This window comes from Triticum dicoccoides, chromosome 1A, assembly GCF_002162155.2.
Source record: "Triticum dicoccoides isolate Atlit2015 ecotype Zavitan chromosome 1A, WEW_v2.0, whole genome shotgun sequence".
Taxonomy (NCBI): Eukaryota; Viridiplantae; Streptophyta; class Magnoliopsida; order Poales; family Poaceae; genus Triticum; species Triticum dicoccoides.
The window spans coordinates 160577863-160596217 of record NC_041380.1 but is presented as its reverse complement, the minus strand read 5'-3'; the positions used below and the strand labels follow the sequence as shown (position 1 = coordinate 160596217).

General features: G+C 44.2%; 1 protein-coding gene across 1 annotated transcript; it reads right to left on the bottom strand.

The window, feature by feature from the left end:
* Positions 1 to 7654: 7654 nt before the first annotated feature.
* On the bottom strand, positions 7655 to 17426 carry LOC119368563 (probable beta-1,3-galactosyltransferase 12). Its single transcript, XM_037633790.1, has 7 exons — positions 16932 to 17426; positions 14236 to 14385; positions 14067 to 14149; positions 13881 to 13980; positions 13564 to 13677; positions 8576 to 8718; positions 7655 to 8280 (listed from the first exon to the last, which is right to left on the bottom strand). Exons 1-7 carry the CDS (start codon positions 17372 to 17374, stop codon positions 8183 to 8185), a joined length of 1131 nt encoding a protein of 376 aa, XP_037489687.1. The 5' UTR covers positions 17375 to 17426; the 3' UTR covers positions 7655 to 8182.
* Positions 17427 to 18355: the final 929 nt, after the last annotated feature.

Here is an 18355-nt window from a genome sequence, read left to right as displayed (position 1 = left end):
TATTGTATAGTTATTTTAGAAACTAATTTGGTGTTTATATTAATTCATTTGAATTATTTAGGGACACTTTAGTATTTGGTTTTAGAAAAAAGGAACGCACGCACGCACACACACACACTCACCCGCCTGGACCGAAACCAGTTCGGCCTAGGGACGCGCGCGCTCAGCCAGCCGAACCAGGCCAGCCAGGCCTCCGGCCGAAACGGCCGAAGGCCCAGCCCCGCGCCCGATTAGCCTAGGCGCTGGTCGCCCGCACCCGACACCCCTCGCTCGCTACCGCCGCCGCCACTGACCGGTGGGACCCCGCTTCCCCAGCTCGTCCCCAACCTCCCGCACCGCACGGGATATACATCCGTGTCGTGCTGCCCCGCAACCACCGGCGAAGCCCCTCGGATAGGTCTTATCCACGGCACCCGCACACCCTCCCCTCACCTATAAATGCCCCTGGCTCCCCTCTGTCGATCCTGCCCGTTCGCATCTCGCCGGAGCCGCGCAACTCGCCGGAGCATTTCGTTGCCCGTAGACCACGCCGGCCCTCCCTTTTTTGTAATTTTTCTTAGCTCGCCGAGGCGCATCCGTTTGACATGATATTTGCCCCTGGGTCCCGTCAGAGCCGCCGCACCATCGACGCCGGAACTGCCGGAGCACCGAGCCCCACCGTCTTCGCCTCACCCCGTCCCGACACTGCCGACGAACGCCGACACCACCTTCGCGACGCCCTCGACGCACCGCACCTCCCCGTCGACGAGGACCACCGTAGCCGCCGCCCCCTCCGTCACCGACGCCACGCTGCCGTTTTCATCGTCGTCGGCCACCACCACCACCATCCACTGTGAGCCACCGCCCCACCCTCCCCCGTTCGATCTACCATGGATGGTCTAGATTAGATTAGGTTCGTTTTTTATTTTGCAAAGAGGTGCGCGGTTCCCTTAGACCGTGCGATTTTATTTAAATCGAGCGTCGGTTTTTCTTTAGTTAGCCGTCGACGTTGTTTTTCTTATTTAGTGATCGTTCACCAAATAAGTCCCGCAGCGGACGCTGCTCAGCCACCCGCAAGCCGCCACATGGCCAAGGGCCTGCTCGCAGTTTTAGTTTATTTTCTGTTTCACTGTTTAGTCCCTGTGATTAGCATATTAGTCCGTGAACTTCGAGTAGCCACAACTTTTTAACCGTAGATTTAAACTCGATAAACCAACGGCAAATTCTTCATCATGTTTAGATCTATCCAGTGGTATCCTTTTTGTAAACTTTTGTCCGATTCAAATTTGAACTTATTCAAATTCGAATTCAAACTTCAAATGGCCATATCTGCCAAACCATAGCTCCGATTAAGTTGATTCTTTTTGCACTTTGACACCGTAGCCAAACCTTATCACCTGGACCTTTGTCATAATAATTTTCACGCACTGGAATATGCCCATTAATATATATTTTTACTAGTAGGCATAGTATGCACTATAGTTCGCATCACTTTTTGAACCAAAGGCCTATGTTGTTTTGCACTTAGAATATTTTCATGCTAGTTAAGTGTGTTGTTCGTTCATTTGGTTATTCCGAGACATTTTGCTTTGCATGTTTCTTCTTGTTTCTCAGAAATGTTGCTTATGTTTGTTTATCTTCTTTGCGATAGATTGCCCGAAGTGCAAAGCAGAATATTATCAGTCTTTAGAATTCAACCAGTGGTACCAAGGCAAGTTGCATCTTGACCATGTTTCATTACCTATGTTATTATTATCCACTTAGTTCTTTGCGGTTGGACTGCATTGTAGGAATTGATGTCGTATGACTATGCTTTACACACAGTAGTTCATTGAGGCAGGTCTGAACCTTACAACATTTTCGCCATCGTTTTACATTATGTTGCTTCGCAAAGTAGACGTGGATTGGGAGTGATCATTGTAAAGTATGAGTGACAATGTAGTAAATAGGACCTAAGATAATTAATGAACTAACTGGGCGGAAACTTGTTGGAATGGTGGCGAAGTACAGTGGGGCACACATGGGAAATCCATGGTGGTGCACCACTAGTGGACCGTCCGCTCAAGCTCAAAGAGATCAATCGTATTCTCATGTCTAGAAGCTTGTGTGTGCAGCCACAAGCCAATATGGGCTCTGGCTTAGTTGAGTAGTTAGTGTGACCCCTTCCGAGATGGGCTAGCAAATGTGGAATGTTGTAGGTGTACCGGCCTATCCGTGGGTTAAGGGGGGGGGGGACATTTTCAAAAGACTATGTCTCGATCTTCCGATCATGGAGGTGGTCGAGTCTTGTGGGGAAAAGTGTGCAACCTCTATAGAGTGTCAACCTAATTGATTAGTCGTGTCCCCGGTTACGGACAACTTGAGCATCTAGTAGTGGAAATACCGGGAGATCTCCTCACCTTTAATTAAACAGTTGGGTTTTAAATGAAACTTGGGAACAGATGGTGCGCCATGATGTCTACTACACAACCTTCTTCTTGTAGACGTTGTTGGGCCTCCAACTGCAGAGGTTTGTAGGATAGTAGCAAATTTCCCTCAAGTGGATGACCTAAGGTTTATCAATCCGTAGGAGGCGTAGGATGAATATGGTCTCTCTCAAGCAACCCTGCAACCAAATAACAAAGAGTCTTTTGTGTCCCCAGCACACCCAATACAATGGTAAATTATATAGGTGCACTAGTTCGGCGAAGAGATGGTGATACAAGTGCAATATGGATAGTAGATAATAGTTTTTGTAATCTGAAATAATAAAAACAACAAGGTAGCAAGTGATAAAAGTGAGCGTAAACGGTATTGCCATGCGTTGAAACAAGGCCTAGGGTTCATACTTTCGCTAGTGTAATTCCTCTCAACAATACTAACATAATTGGATCATAAAACTATCCCTCAACATGCAACAAAGAGTCACTCCAAAGTCACTAATAGCGGAGAACGAACGAAGAGATTATGGTAGGTACGAAACCACCTCAAAGTTATTCTTTCCAATCAATCCGTTGGGCTATTCCTATAAGTGTCACAAACAGCCCTAGAGTTCGTACTAGAATAACACCTTAAGATACAAATCAACCAAAACCCTAATGTCACCTAGATACTCCAATGTCACCTCAAGTATCCGTGGGTATGATTATACGATATGCATCACACAATCTCAGATTCATCTATTCAACCAACACAAAGGACCTCGAGAGTGCCCCAAAGTTCTACCGGAGAATCACGATGAAAACGTGTGCCAACCCCTATGCATAGGTTCATGGGCGGAACCCGCAAGTTGGTCACCAAAACATACATCAAGTGGCACGTGGTATCCCATTGTCACCACAGATATCCACGGCAAGACATACATCAAGTGTTCTCAAGTCTTTAAAGACTCAATCCGATAAGATTACTTCAAAGGGGAAACTCGATTCATTACAAGAGAGAAGAGGGGGGAAGAAACATCATAGGATCCAAATATAATAGCAAAGCTCACGATACATCAAGATCATATCATCTCAAGAACACGAGAGAGAGAGAGATCAAACACATAGCTACTGGTACATACCCTCAGCCCCGAGGGAGAACTACTCCCTCCTCGTCATGGAGAGCATCGGGATGATGAGGATGGCCACCGGTGAAGGTTCCCCCCTCCGGCAGGGTGCCGGAACAGGGTCCCGATTGGTTTTTGGTGGCTACGGAGGCTTCTGGTGGCGGAACTCCCGATCTATTATGCGTTCTGGAAGTTTTAGGTCACGTAGGTATATATGGATGCAGGAGGTACATCAGGGGAGCCACGAGGGTCCCACGAGACAGGGGCGCGCCCTAGGGGGGTGCCCCCCACCCTCGTGAGCACCTCGTTCCTTCCTTGACGTGGGGTCCAAGTCCATCAGGTGTGTTTCCTTCCAAAAATAACTTCTCCAGTTGATTTCGTTCCGTTTCGACTCCGTCTGATATCCCTTTTCTTCAAAACACTGAAATAGGCATAAAACAGCAAATCTGGGTTGGGCCTCCGGTTAATAGGTTAGTCCCAAAAGTAATATAAAAGTGGATAATAAAGCAATATTGCCCAAAATAGTAGATAATATAGCATGGAACAATAAAAATTATAGATACGTTGGAGACGTATCAAGCATCCCCAAGCTTAATTCCTACTCGTCCTCGAGTAGGTAAATGATAAAAAGATAATTTTTGATGTGGAATGCTAGTTGGCATAATTTCAATGTAATTCTTCTTAATTGTGGCGTGAATATTCAGATCTGAAAGATTCAAGACAAAAGTTCATATTGACATAAAAATAATAATACTTCAAGCATACTAACAAAGCAATCATGTCTTCTCAAAATAACATGGCCAAAGAAAGCTATCCCTACAAAATCATATAGTCTGGCTATGCTCCATCTTCACCACACAAAATATTTAAATCATGCACAACCCCGATGACAAGCCAAGCAATTGTTTCATACTTTTGATGTTCTCAAACTTTTTCAATCTTCACGCAATACATGAGCGTGAGCCATGGACATAGCACTATAGGTTGAATAGAATGGTGGTTGTGGAGAAGACAAAAAGGAGAAGATAGTCTCACATCAACTAGGTGTATCAACGGGCTATGGAGATGCCCATCAATAGATATCAATGTGAGTGAGTAGGGATTGCCATGCAACGGATGCACTAGAGCTATAAATGTATGAAAGCTCAACAAAAGAAACTAGTGGGTGTGCATCCAACTCGCTTGCCCACGAAGACCTAGGGAATTTTGAGGAAGCCCATCATTGGAATATACAAGCCAAGTTCTATAATGTAAAATTCTCACTAGTATATGAAAGTGACAACATATGAGACTCTCTATATGAAGAACATTGTGCTACTTTGAAGCACAATATATGAGACTCGCTATATCATGGTGCTACTTTGAAGCACAAGTGTGGTAAAAGGATAGTAGCATTGTCCCTTTTTATTTATTTTTTATTTATTTTATTTGGCCTTTCTTTTTTTCTTTTTTGGCCTTTCTTTTTTGGGACAATGCTCTATTGAATGATGATCATCACACTTCTATTTATTTAGTGAAACTTGGAAATACCGGAGTGGTTGCCATGTTATTGGTGGTGAATGTCCTAGTCTTGGGTCGATGACGATGGCGAAGGCCTGGAGCGGGTCGACCAAATCCCATATGGAGTTGATGTTGACATCCGAAGAGTTGACGAGCGTCTCCAAGGCGGTAGCGATGGAGCGAGGGTCCTGGATGACTTTCAGTGGGGCGGAGCTTCCCACGGTGGGGTGGCCTTCGGCTCCCATGCCTAAGGTAGTCTCGGCATGGGTGCCGAGGCTGAGGATGACCTGCGAGAATTTTGGAGCGGTGATCCCTTCTACGGGGGCGGCAACATCGAGGGCCTCCTCCGGGCACACTTTCTCGACCACCACGTCGAGGGTGACGTCGCTGAGTTCTTTGGGCTCCCCTCTCCTGCCACGTCCTTCTTCTTGGATCTTCTAGTTGAGGCTTTCTCCTTGGATTCCTTGACATAAAGCTGTGGTGGTCGAGGTGACTTCTCACACATGGCGATGATTCCCACGGTCGGTGCTAATGTTGACGTTCGAGAATCAACTTTTGACTAGAGGGTGTCCTTAGTAGTGTGGCCAGAAATTAGCGAGGGCATGTACAACAACCTTATATTGAAGGTCGTCATACACTCGACAAAGTGCCATGATGATGTTTTTTAAATAGGTTCATTAGACTCATGGGAGTGTAACCTGCGTCCTATGGGATGGTCGTCGAGAGTGGTGCCCGAGGCACGGGGCATTTAGAGTGCAACCGTTCCCAATGTCCCACGACTCCCGACTAGTCCAAGCCTTACAAGGTCCCTCGGACTCAGAGCTCTCGGCCTTCATTTGCGCTCTTGAAGGCGATTGGAAGGAGAGAGTGACCCTCCACTTAGTGTATTCATGTGAAATTGAGTGAGTTACATGCCCATGGGGTGCTTTATATAGCCTAGGAGTCCTTGACAAATGAAGTCTACCCTTGAGTAAAGAGGTCAGAAGGTAGAACTAGGTAACTTTCCATCATTTAGCCCATAGGGTTAAGGGGTGGGTTGTAGCCTATTAGAGGGAAAATCCCTACACTAGGAGGGGCCTTCTTACTTGGGCTTAGGCTTCTTTGCTCTTGTCTCCTCTTTGGACTTATTCTTTCTTGGGGTCTTCTTTCTTTGACTTACTTTGACTATTCTTCACTGGTGGTGTGGCACTCCACGTAGGACATAGGAGTGGCACTATAAGTGGGACTAAAATCCTCTACTACAACATAACGAAACTATGGCAAAAAGAAAGTGACTAAGTACAGATATGCAAATATGGAGGACAAGCTCCATGGAACCCGTTATTAAAAAATAATAATCAAATTTCATAGTTTCATGGTTTCAAAAAGTTCAGAAAACAACCATACACCTATACACATATATAAGGGTGTAATGTATATGTGTGTAAAATTTCACGATGAAATACGTTGAATTGCAAGCTGCACAAAAAAATTCATGGACTTCAAGAGTAAACAGTGCATGTCATAAAAAGCCACATATTTGTTTTCCTTTTTTGTAGCTCTCATTTTAACATATTTGATCATGAAAATTTACACACATGTACATTACATCTCTGATATATGTGTATTTTTCAGAGTTTTCTAAAACATAAAAGTATATTTTTCAAATTGTTCAAAATTTAGGCTCCATGAGCCCAAGTTCCATTTAGCATTTTTCGCAAATATGTAGATTCCAAGTCATATATGTTTAAATTGTAAGATGTAGAGATTTAGTTCTCATAGTTCGTGCCATTTGTAATCAAATTATAGATACAAAATATTCTATGATTGGATGCTCTATACTATACAAAATCCATGTGAAACATATGCATCACTTTTGTCTTATAATTATCTCATATTGTAGTTTTGGGTAGAAAATAGAATGAATAGACAAGTATTGCAGAGAGAATCAGGCTTTATGAAGGCGATGTCATAGCCTTGAACCAAAATAAAAATCGGTAAACAAAAATGAATGCCGATTCTTCTAGAAAAAAACTTGGAAGAATCATAGTACAGACTACATAGTAGTCTAGAATAAATGGAAAATGCCTATTTTTATGCAAATTGTGCATTGTAAATAACAAAGCAAAAATAGATGACAATAAGAGAAAAGTTGGAGAATTATAGCATGGATGAGTCTGGAACAAAAGAGTTCATTGTTTTGATATTTGTGCACATTGTATAGTGGAGTATATACCATCCACTCCCTTGGAATAATCCAATGTAGTCAATATTCAAGCACTGCTCGGATTCACCACCTCTCTACAGTTGGATTGGATTTATCCAACTATCAATATTCGAAGATATTCTTATAGTGTATAGTGGTATGGCATTGTTTTGAGGTTGGTGCATATTGTGCATTGTACTTGAGCCCAAGCACAGAAACTTCTAGGTAGCACACATGGAAATAATCCAGTGTAGCCAAGAGGATATCCTACGGCCAGGACTGCTCGGATTTGCCACCATTGGATCATGTTTATCCAACAGTCAATATGCAAAGCTATTCGTATTGCATAGTGGTATCAACATAGAACATCTAGCAATGAGTTTTTCCTCAAGAAACTTCAGCCTCACCAAAACACAAACACGTTATCATTGTCATCAAAATGGAATAGCACTATGACAATCAAGAGCACAGTATTAAGCACAAAATCTATAAGTAAACCAATAAAATCCTCCATCCAGCAATGGCTCAATGCTGTCAGGTACCTTAAGTGCCTAAGCAACGAGCATAATTACAACCATCACAAGATGGGGCCAGACAACTGGAATCAGATGGCACCAACTATAAATAACCCTGATCATACTGTCAGGTGCCCAACCAACAGGACATAGCAACATATCACAGTGGTGTATGTACATCGGTGAACATCAACTATAAATAAGTATCCCCACTTGTGAATATACCTGAACCTAACGCGGACGTTGTTTGCACGATCAATTGGTGGTATGCACTCAAATACCCCGCTGGTCTTGTGGTATCTTCTGCACGTGTCCTCCGGCAGCAAGAGGCTACAAAAAGATTGCCGTCCAAACAAGATCGGTGATACATACAACAATATAACTCCAGGCGATAATGAATCCAATTTCCCCATAAGGGAGACATTGGCATCCACACAATAGCCCATTCATGGGTCAATAACGTATCAGTATAATATTCTACTCTTCCTCCTCCACTTCAGGCGGTAATGTTGGGCTTTTTGAGCACAAAGTTGTGTTGTGCAGCTCCTTTATTTTCTCAATGGGGTTACAAGAGCCTGCAAATAAATAAGGAATGCTTTAACCATGTGTTGGAGTGTCAAGAATGGACTCGAGCCACAAAAGAAGGCATGAGGTGCGTCAATCAAAGACATTTTGCATTGTACAATCAGACCTTGATCTATACCGATAGGCTTGAGATATGAAGAACATTATAACGAAACTGAATAACGAATACATCTAGGTACAATTACATATAGAAATGAGAGATGGTAGCATAATTAGCAGTATGGTCATTCTCTCCTTCAGACGTTATGACTAATATTTTAGACAAGTAGTTCACCAAGGACATACCTGAACATATCTTGCTGTCCCATACAGCAATGGAGCTGGGAGTGCATGTGGAATCACACATTGCACGGTTGTCTTCATGATTTACATTCATGGCAAGCATCCATGAGCCAATAGTAACATCCTCATAATCAAACATCCTTAAACTGGGAAATGCATATAGTAAATCAATGACTATGTAAACATTTAAAACATAACAGTGTGGGAAAAAGATAACAGCCGATCAAGAAGATGTATTCAACTAAGGGAGCAACTAGGGGGAGGGTGACATCTGAGAAGTGATCAGGCATTCCCACATGACACGTGTCATGTGAAGGGCAACCCCTTGTCTTACCTATGGTTTTTCTTGGTTTTTTGTCTCTGCGGTTTAACTGCTGTATAGCTGGATTTTTTTTCCTTGGGTCCTTTACTTGAAAGCAACATTCGAAGTAGAGCGTGCTAACGGATAACACAGATTCACGATTTCTACTTTTGTATAGATAATGAATGGGAGACATAGGTTAAAATGCACATTCGTCGAAGGCAACATTCAGCATAGCAACCGCCATCGGTTGCACCAGCTCATAGCACCTTTGGCGCAGAATCATGACGCCCCTGACTCAAAAAGAAGATCACTAGAAATATGAATATATTTCCACCAAAGCATATCAAAACGGGGTCTAGCTTTAAAGATCTACATGAGAGATAGTGGAAACATCCATTACTGGATGCTCAGTTCAAACGTTGTTTTGTTTGTATTTTTGCTTCTGAACATAAAAGCACAAGAAAAAATTGGACGGCCTCCCCAAACAAACTAACCGTGCCCTCCATGCTCGCTGTGTATCGTTGTTTTCTAGGTTCTGATGGTAGAATGGCATGCCGGAGACTTGGAGTGTAGGCTGACAGTTTTCCGACCACTAGGAGCCATTTTCCACCCTTATGTATATACTCTGTTTAGCAGCATGCCACATCTGCCTGAAATGGTGGATGTGCCGTTCACAATTCCCTGCTTGCAAGTTGCAACTCTCATACCATAGTGTTAATTATCTTGCCTCTGTGCGCCCCTTGGTTTTCCCCTGGAAGGGTCCCACCTTAAATATCTCTCTTATGTTCATGATTTTCTTTTTTCAGATCCACTCTCCACAACAGAACTAACTTGCGCAATAGGCTTCCCTAAAAAAACTTGCATAATGGGCTTGAAGCCTGGAATGCTTCATTGGAAATCAAAACCATAATTTAGTATTGATTATTGGCGTTAACATACCAGTAGAGGATCAATAAGGTTAAGCTTATGCCAAGTGTAAAAAGGGTCATGCTTATGTCCTTCAGTTGGTTCTTAACGTACAATACCAGATGGTAAGATTAATAATCTACTTGCCACCATGGCTAATAATAAACCGATACAATCACATTAGCAAGTATAAAGGCTATCACTGGGAGTTACTGCTTCTCCACGCATAAATTATCTTATATGTTTTCTCATTGTGAAGTACTAAAACAGAAAGCATGAGGCCGAACTTCTCTTATCACTGACAACTACTCCCTCTGTCCGGAAAAGGTTGTCCTTCAAATGGACGTATCTAGCATCAAAATATTTACTTTTAATGTACAAATTATGCCATTAGATTTGTCATTTGAAAGACAAGCTTGGGACAAGCTTTTCCGGACGGAGGGAGTAATTAACAAAGAAACTACTCAGATTCTTTTAATGTACAAATTATGCCATTAGATTTGTCATGAAAAATTATTTCAAAATATTTACTGACATATCCATATAAAAAGCAACAATGGAAGTTGTATCTTGGAGACTATCCATATCTAAAGTATCATATATTTTGGAACAGAGGGCGTAGGTTGGCTGTGTTCGTACTTGGTGGGTTCCTCACCACCACCGTACCAGATCATTAATGATGGATATGCACATGCGATTTGGAGAACCTTCTGTGCAAAATGGAGTTATCTGAGCACATGTGCATGCATGCCATCTATGATATGATTATCTGCAGCTTGCTGATCACATTCAAACTGGTATGCAGTTTTAAAAATTAGGAGCAATTATTTGTGCATGATGAATACGTCGCCAAACATAATGTTAGCTATAACCAACTGTATTTTGTGCATGATGGACTTCATATGGTTGATGTTATAAGGCCGTTCTGGTGTTTTGGCGGAAGACTGTTGGCCACTTGAGGTCAGGGTCTCTCCTGTTGAGAGTGCAAAACTTACCCTCCTATTCTCGCCTGAGGAGGTTGGTCGGGCGATTGCGCAGATGAAGGCTAGTTCAGCATCTAGGCCGGATGGCCTGCCGGTTGCTTTCTTCCAAAGGTTATGGGTGCAGCTTCAGCCGGTGATTATGCCAATGTTCCATGAATTCTATATTGGGACATCAGACATGTCCCGCCTGAACTTTGGTGTCGTTACCGTAATCCCCAAAATAGTTGGGGCAACGGATATCCAAAACTTCAGGCTAATTACAGTGATTAATGTGCTACAACGGATTGTCTCTAAGGTGTGTGCGACGCAGTTTGCCCCGCTGGTGGAACGCCTCTCTCACCCCTGCTAGTCCGCCTTTCTGAAGTGGCGTCGTATTCATGGGGGAATTCTAACTCTTCATGAAATCATTCATGAGGTGAAGGTACAGTGCCAGAAAAGTGTATTCCTTAAGTTGGACTTCCAAAAGGCATATGACCCCCTTGACTGGTCTTTCCTTCGCTTAGTTCTTGAGCAAATGGGCCCGATGGCCGTTGGTGTTCCTGGATCATGCAGTTGATCAGAGCGGTAGCACCGCGATTAATATTAATAGGCAGGTTGGCCCCTACTTTAGGTCTTCTCATGGGGTGAGGCAGGGGGATCCTATCTCCCCTCTCCTCTTCAACCTGGCAGTTGACGCCCTTGTGGCCATCCTGGATAAGGCTAGGATGGCCGGCCACATCTCCAGTGTGGTTGGGCATATTGTCCATGGAGGTGGTGTTACTCACCTCCAATATGCGAATGACACCATGATCATGGTTGAGGGTCGGAAATTGATATCATTAACCTCAAGTTCCTATCCTCTGCTTTGAGGCCATGTCGGGACTTCAGATCAATTTCGATAAGAGTGAGGTTGTGGTATTAGGGTACTCTGTCAACGATCAGCAGCGGATTGCGGACAACCTTAATTGCAAGTTGTCCTCCTTCCCCATTGCGTAATTGAGGATGCCGCTATCTGATTCGAGGGTCCCCCTCTGGGAATTTGACCCACTTATGGGTCGTGTTGTGTCTAGGTCTGCACCATTGTGCGGTAGATTTACTTCCAAAGGGAGTAAATCCATGCTTATCGACTCGTGCCTTTCTAGTCTCCCCATGTATATGATGGGGCTATATATTTTGCCTGCAGGGGTGCATAGCTCCTTTGGTAAGAATCTATCGCGCTTCTTCTGGCAGGCGACTGATGGACGTCACAAATACCATATGGTCAAGTGGGCTGATATTTGCTTGCCCAAGGACCTAGGGGTTCTAGGTATTCTTGTGTCCCGTCGCATGAACATGGCCCTTTTGTTGAGATGGGTTTGGAGGATCCTCAGAGAGGATGGGGCCTGCGGCTGCAGCTTATTAAAGCAAAGTAGTTGCAGGACCGCCCACTTCTTGCCTGTGATCATAGGGAGGGATCTCAGTTCTAGAAGTCGATTAAGTCCATCAAGAATGAGATTCGTCTTGGGCTCTCTATCTCCATAGGCAATGGAGATGGGACCCTCTTCTGGCTGGACCCTTGGGTGGGTGGATCTCCACTCTGCAATGATTTCCCTGCCTTGTTTGCTATCTGTGCAGATCCGATGTTGTTGGTGTCCTTGGCCGCTCACAATGGGATTTGGAACGTCTTGTTCCGTCGCACATTCGGCCCAAGGAAACCATTGCTTGGGCCAGCCTTCGGGCAGCCCTTCCGTCGATGCTTCCGGATTATCCGGACGTCATATCTTGGTGCCTGACCCCTTCGGGGTTCTTCTCTGTTGGCTCAGCATACCACGCCTTGTGCCGGTGACCAATTCTTGCATGGACCACACCTTTGTGGAAAGTGCCCCTTCCTCTGAAGATCAAGATCTTCGTGTGACAGCTTTTGCGGGATCGCCTCCCATCGGGGACGGAGGTGATCAAGCGGAATGGGCTTGGCGATGGATTACATCCTCTTTGTGGTGTCCCCAGACTAGGACCCACATCTTCTTCGCCTGGTTAGCTGCTTGATTCTTTTGGTGCTTTGTTCGTGAGGCTCTGGGGCCTAACTGAGAGGCCCTGACCTGGCAGGGTTTCTCGAAAACTCACGCCAACCAGACAGATAGAAGGAGACGCCTCTTCTGGTTAGTGTTCGCAGCGATGACCTGGACCCTCTAGAAGATGTTTAACAAGATGGTTATTGAGAGGGTCTTCTTACGGCAGGCCACAGACTATTCAAATTCTTGGCCTTTTTGCAGCACTGGCACCCGCTCTCTAGGCAGCGGGATCAGGACCAGCTTGGCAGCATGATGGACGCAATGACTGGCAGCTCGTCGTCTTGCCCCGACTCATAGCGACTGATCTATCGGCCACTTGGTGGCTTTTTTCCTCTTATTTTATTACGGCATGTTTGTGTTGTTGCCCCAACAAACGTATTTTCACTTTTCTCGCACTTGAGCTTGTTGTATGGACTTGGTGGTTGCTTTATCTATAAAGCGGGGCAAAAGCTTGTTTTGATAAATTTAACATGTTTGACTGAGTGCAAATTGTGAGTTCTCATTGCAACACAAGTGACCTAATCATGGGAAGCTTACATTTTGGTAGTTTAGTATTGTGCCATTGTTTATTTTAGATCTACTGCAACAGGCTAGAACTAGGTTAGAAACATAAAGAATTCATCACTAAACAACTATGTAAGATGATAATATGTGCAAGAAACATCTGTTAACTCCTTGCCTCCTTGGTAATGTATATTATGTTCAGAGTGACGCGAGCTATCATACGCTTTCACTCTACAGGCCGGAAAAAAAAGATAAACAACTAACCTATCATTGTTTGTAGTAGCTATAGCTCCCACCACTTCTGAAGAAAGAGCATACAGTGAACCAGATGCATGCATGAAGTACTCATTACCTAATAATCCATATGAACTTTCATACCTGTCATGAAATAATAACATAATCAATGAACAAGATAGTTCAAAACCTTCATAGCTGAAATAACAATAGATGCCATGGATACTAGTATGACTTACATGGAAAACTAATTGGACTTGCATTCAAAACCAATTGCTTTTTCAGAAAAATTGACATATATGCAAATATAAATTTCGAAGTTAGAACCAATTCAAGTTTCCACTAACCATTTCATATTCGGATCACTGACAACCGGTCCCTTCTTCATGCAACCAATATAAGTCCGGTGATGAAGTCGGTCCTTTGCAAGGAGAGCAGCAAGTCTATCTGGCGCAGAAATGTGACATAATTACATATCACAGATCTAACTATCTAAACAACAGTTTTGATACATTGTAAATCACAAAATTTACCTGGGCGCAGATAGATAGTATCATCAGCTTTGACGTAAAATTCTGCGTGGAACATGTCATAAGCTGCTTTGAAATATGCTAACCTATCACATGAGCAATCAGTAGGTAAGATTTACAAGATGCAAGTTCACAGGTAGAAATACAAGATTACAGAGTGTACAGAGCTTACATCTTCTCTGGGGGCTTCGTACCCTCATCAGCATCAATAAACAAAAAGTCATGATACATGTCTACCTCTTTCTGAAGATCTGCCATTTTTTCTTTGTCCTTCGTCCTTCCAATGACAAACCTAAAAGATAAACCAAATCCATGTTCCAAACTGCAGGAGCAGTGGAGGGCCAGTGAGCATAAAAATGATTCAATGTATTCTTTACTATTAAAGCGTTAAAAGTAGGGGAACTGCAACCATGTAACCGATGAATGGATTTAATTAGAGATGACATGTTTCCATTTATAGGTAATAGTTACAGTGTGCTCAAACTAAAGTAACTAACCATTTTAGATAAAAAGATCATATCAGATAAGCTAGAAACGTTATTATAGTAAAATTGGTGCTCTCAAAGTGATGAGAACACCCCAAATGAAATGCCTCCATCCAAAATGATGATTGAGGACATCCATAATGACATGCCTCCAACTCAAGTAGGGCCAATGACGATGGCATGTGCCAAACAACTCGAGCAATAGGTGAGTCTTCTCATACTTGAGTCTCCCGCTAATCTACATATGAATGGATGCTATTTGGTACATCAACTTTGTCTATCCTTAGGTTTGAGAAGCTAAACACGGACAACAAAGAAGCTGAACAGGGAAGACATGCCCCCAGGCATGTCCTGGGTCTGGGTGTGCAGCAAGGTATCAGACAAACCAAAACGAATTTCAGCTGCCCAAGTGGCTTTTATAATGGGCGAAACACTTTGCACAATAGCTAGGGCTGAAGTAGAGAGTACAATTAAGAGGAGACAGCCTTTTTTGTAGTCAGACTTGTTTTAGGAAGAAACTAGTTGAGCTTTGCTCTCCTATCCTAGGGTTTTGACCATCCCCTCCACCTTAGTTCTTGCATTTCCTTGTGTTTGTAAGAATTGAAGAGTCTCTTCCGGTGGAAATCGAGATGTCCATCAACTGTTTTGTTGGTTGAGTTCACTGTCAAAGGCTATCACATTGGTGTGTGTTCTTGACATTTGGTTCATCAGGCAAAGCAAGTTATCCTTTCCTAGCGTGAAGATCAGGCCAAATCCGGGGGCCTTCCCCATCACGAAGAAACATGCTGAGCCCTATCAGAACAGGTTACGGTTAATATTAAATTATATGTCCACCAATAGTATACATCCCTTTCTAGTAATGCATGTCAGTCAATACAATTATACAACAATTCAAGTATAGTTTCAAGAGAAGTAAATAGCCATACTTAATGAAAGCACTTTCTAAAATATGGAAGTTCTTTATCATGATAAAACCTCATATATATCCACAAGCAGACGACAAAGAAACATGGCAAATAAATCCTGCTAACCAAGACGCCAACACAGTTTTACATTTAAAGCGCCGAAAATGAAGTTTGTTAACTGGTGTATTTTACAATTTTGTATCAGGTCACCTTGCTTTTTAATGTTTATTACATCGCTTGGTCACAAAGCAATCGATTGCATCTGAATTCACTTGATAAGAGGAAAACAATTTGTAGGAACCAGATCCCCGCTGGCTTTAGAATACAGCAATATGGGAATTAACGGGTTGTCCAAAGTAAAGGACCAGCTAGTGGATAGCTGGGCTGATTATGAATATGAGGCCACATAATTGGTGACCCAGCTTTTTCCCTTTCGAGAATCAGTGGCATTTGCAGGTTGGTGACTGCTTACTTCAATCGGTGGGTCTTTTTTACTCTTCGTGTACAATTGTATAAATTTCAGGGAAGTTCTAATATGTTCCAGTTCATAATGTGTGTGCATATTAAAAAAAAAGATATGCTCAGATATGGGGCGTAAATTTGAAATTCCACTTATAGCTTGTGAACATTCTGCTACATAAATCAAATGATGGAACTGCAGATTGGTATTGCATCAGAGTTTTCAAGTCTCACCTCATTTGGTCACACGGAATGTAGGTCAAGTTACCAATAATTCACAGAAGAAATTTCCCTACAAATATTATTATGCTATATTTATTGTGACTAATCTTAAAATACTACTAGTTCTACAAATAATGTGAGCAAAAAAAGGTATATATGCCTAACTGCCAAAGCCAAACTGGGAAAAATGAGCCAGTGCTGATGGTAAGACCCATTCCAACCCGCACTGCTACCAATCAAACCAGAAAATATAAGATTGCAACAAACCATTCACAAAAATTACATCAATTTACTGGTTATTAGAGGGTGTTTGTTTTCAGGAATTTATTGGCTTAGGACTTAAAAAAGTTCATATAAGTCCCATCTAAACCAAACAGGAGGGACTTATAGGGACTTAAAATGGGCATTTGGGACTTATGAAATAAGACTCTCAAGGAGGGACTTATAGGGACTTATAGTTGTAATATGGTCTTGTAGGGACTTATAAGTCCCAGGAACCAAACAGGTAGGGACTTTTTAGGGACTTGAGACTTATAAGTTGGGACTAAAAAAAGTCCTAGGACTTATGAACCAAACAGGGTCTTAGTACAGCCATAGTACGGAGTGGGGATAATTGGTGATTCAAAATTCAAACAGATCTCGCATTAGTCGAAGCTTCGTAGAGCAATGCAGGTGAAAGCAACTATAGGCATCGTCTTATGAGATCCACATGAAGGTATAAGCTTCTCTAGCAGCAAACTACAGCAAAAAAACATCTAACCAGATCCAAGTAGGATGAATGGAGAATCATATGGAACCTTACGACGCCTTCAGGGTTTGGCGGGAACCAGGTGGCACGGAGCGCAGCACGGCGGGCGGCGGATCCGAGCTCAGTGTGGACGCCAACGACAGCGAGCACCTTTTCTCTGTCGCCGGCTGAGTAGTTCCCGGAGGAGGCGAGGAAGGAGCGTAGGGAGTCCTCGGCGCGGCCACAGCGGAAGGCGACGGAGTCGGGAGGCGACTGGAGTGGCACAGGGCGGCGGCTAACGGACACGGCGAAGGAGAGGGAGGCCACGGCGAGTAGGAGGCAGACGACGGCGAAGGGGAGGAGGAAGCGGTGGGGGGAGGCGGCGGAGGCAGGGGAGGAGGGAAAGCTGGAGGGGACGTATGGGCGGCGCGGCTTCGCCTCGTCGTCGGAGCGGTGGTAGGGGAGGACGTCTTCGTCGTGGTGGTGGCGGTGCTTCGGGTGGTGGAGCGGCATTAGGTGGGACTTTGGAGAAGAAGGACCGAGGGTTTTCGGAGGCTGATGAGTTCGTATGATCTGATCTCGATCTATATTAAGATCAGTGCAGTGTTCAGCTCAAAAAAGAAAAAGACCAGTGCAGTGTTTGCTTTGGGTTCAAGTAATGCTTACCGACAATAAAATTGAGTACATAATCAGAAATAACGATATATTATACTCACTCCGTTCATAAATTACTGTCATAAAAAATATGAAGTACGTGTCTTTCTGGGCTCCTCACACATAAAGAGCATTTCGAGACGTCCGTTTCATGATGGCGTGCCGTGGGGGCCTCTTGGGGATGCTTCGAGCCATCCGACCAGGTTGGGCGGTCCATGACGGGTGGACCGTAGGGCGCGCTTAGGACCACCGTCATTGTACGGCCTTCGTCGCACAACTACCCGCTCGCAAAGGCCTAGCTAGGCCCGCCTGTCAGCGTCTGCCATCAGTAATCCGGCTGGTCCAATCGCGGCAGGCAGGGTGTGCGTTGCGCCTGCTTGCGCTGGCTCACTGTGGGGGCCTCTCCGGGGTACTCCGAGTCCTCTGATCTGCCCGGACGGTGTGGACACGGACAACCCGGCTGGGTGGTCCATGACGAGTGGACCGCGTGGCGCGTCTGAGGCTACTGTTATTCGACCCCTCCCTCGGGTGGGTCGCCCGGGGTGCACGCTCGCGGGAGCCTTTTAGCGTGCTGGCCCGCACGCGAAGGGCCAGCTGAACCCGCATGTTTGCGTCCTCGCCCCGTACCGAGTTGGTTTGGCCGTGACAGGAGGTGATGCTGAGCATCCCAAGGTCATCCCCATGGACCTATCATCGTCTCACCAAGTGCCAAGTGGACTCATGACACAAGCACGTGCAAGAGCTCTCGAAACCGAGGTGACATCTCTCCTCTCGCAATTCCTCTTTGAAACACATGAGACATGGCTACTACCTCAAACGGAGACACTTTGTATACTCAAG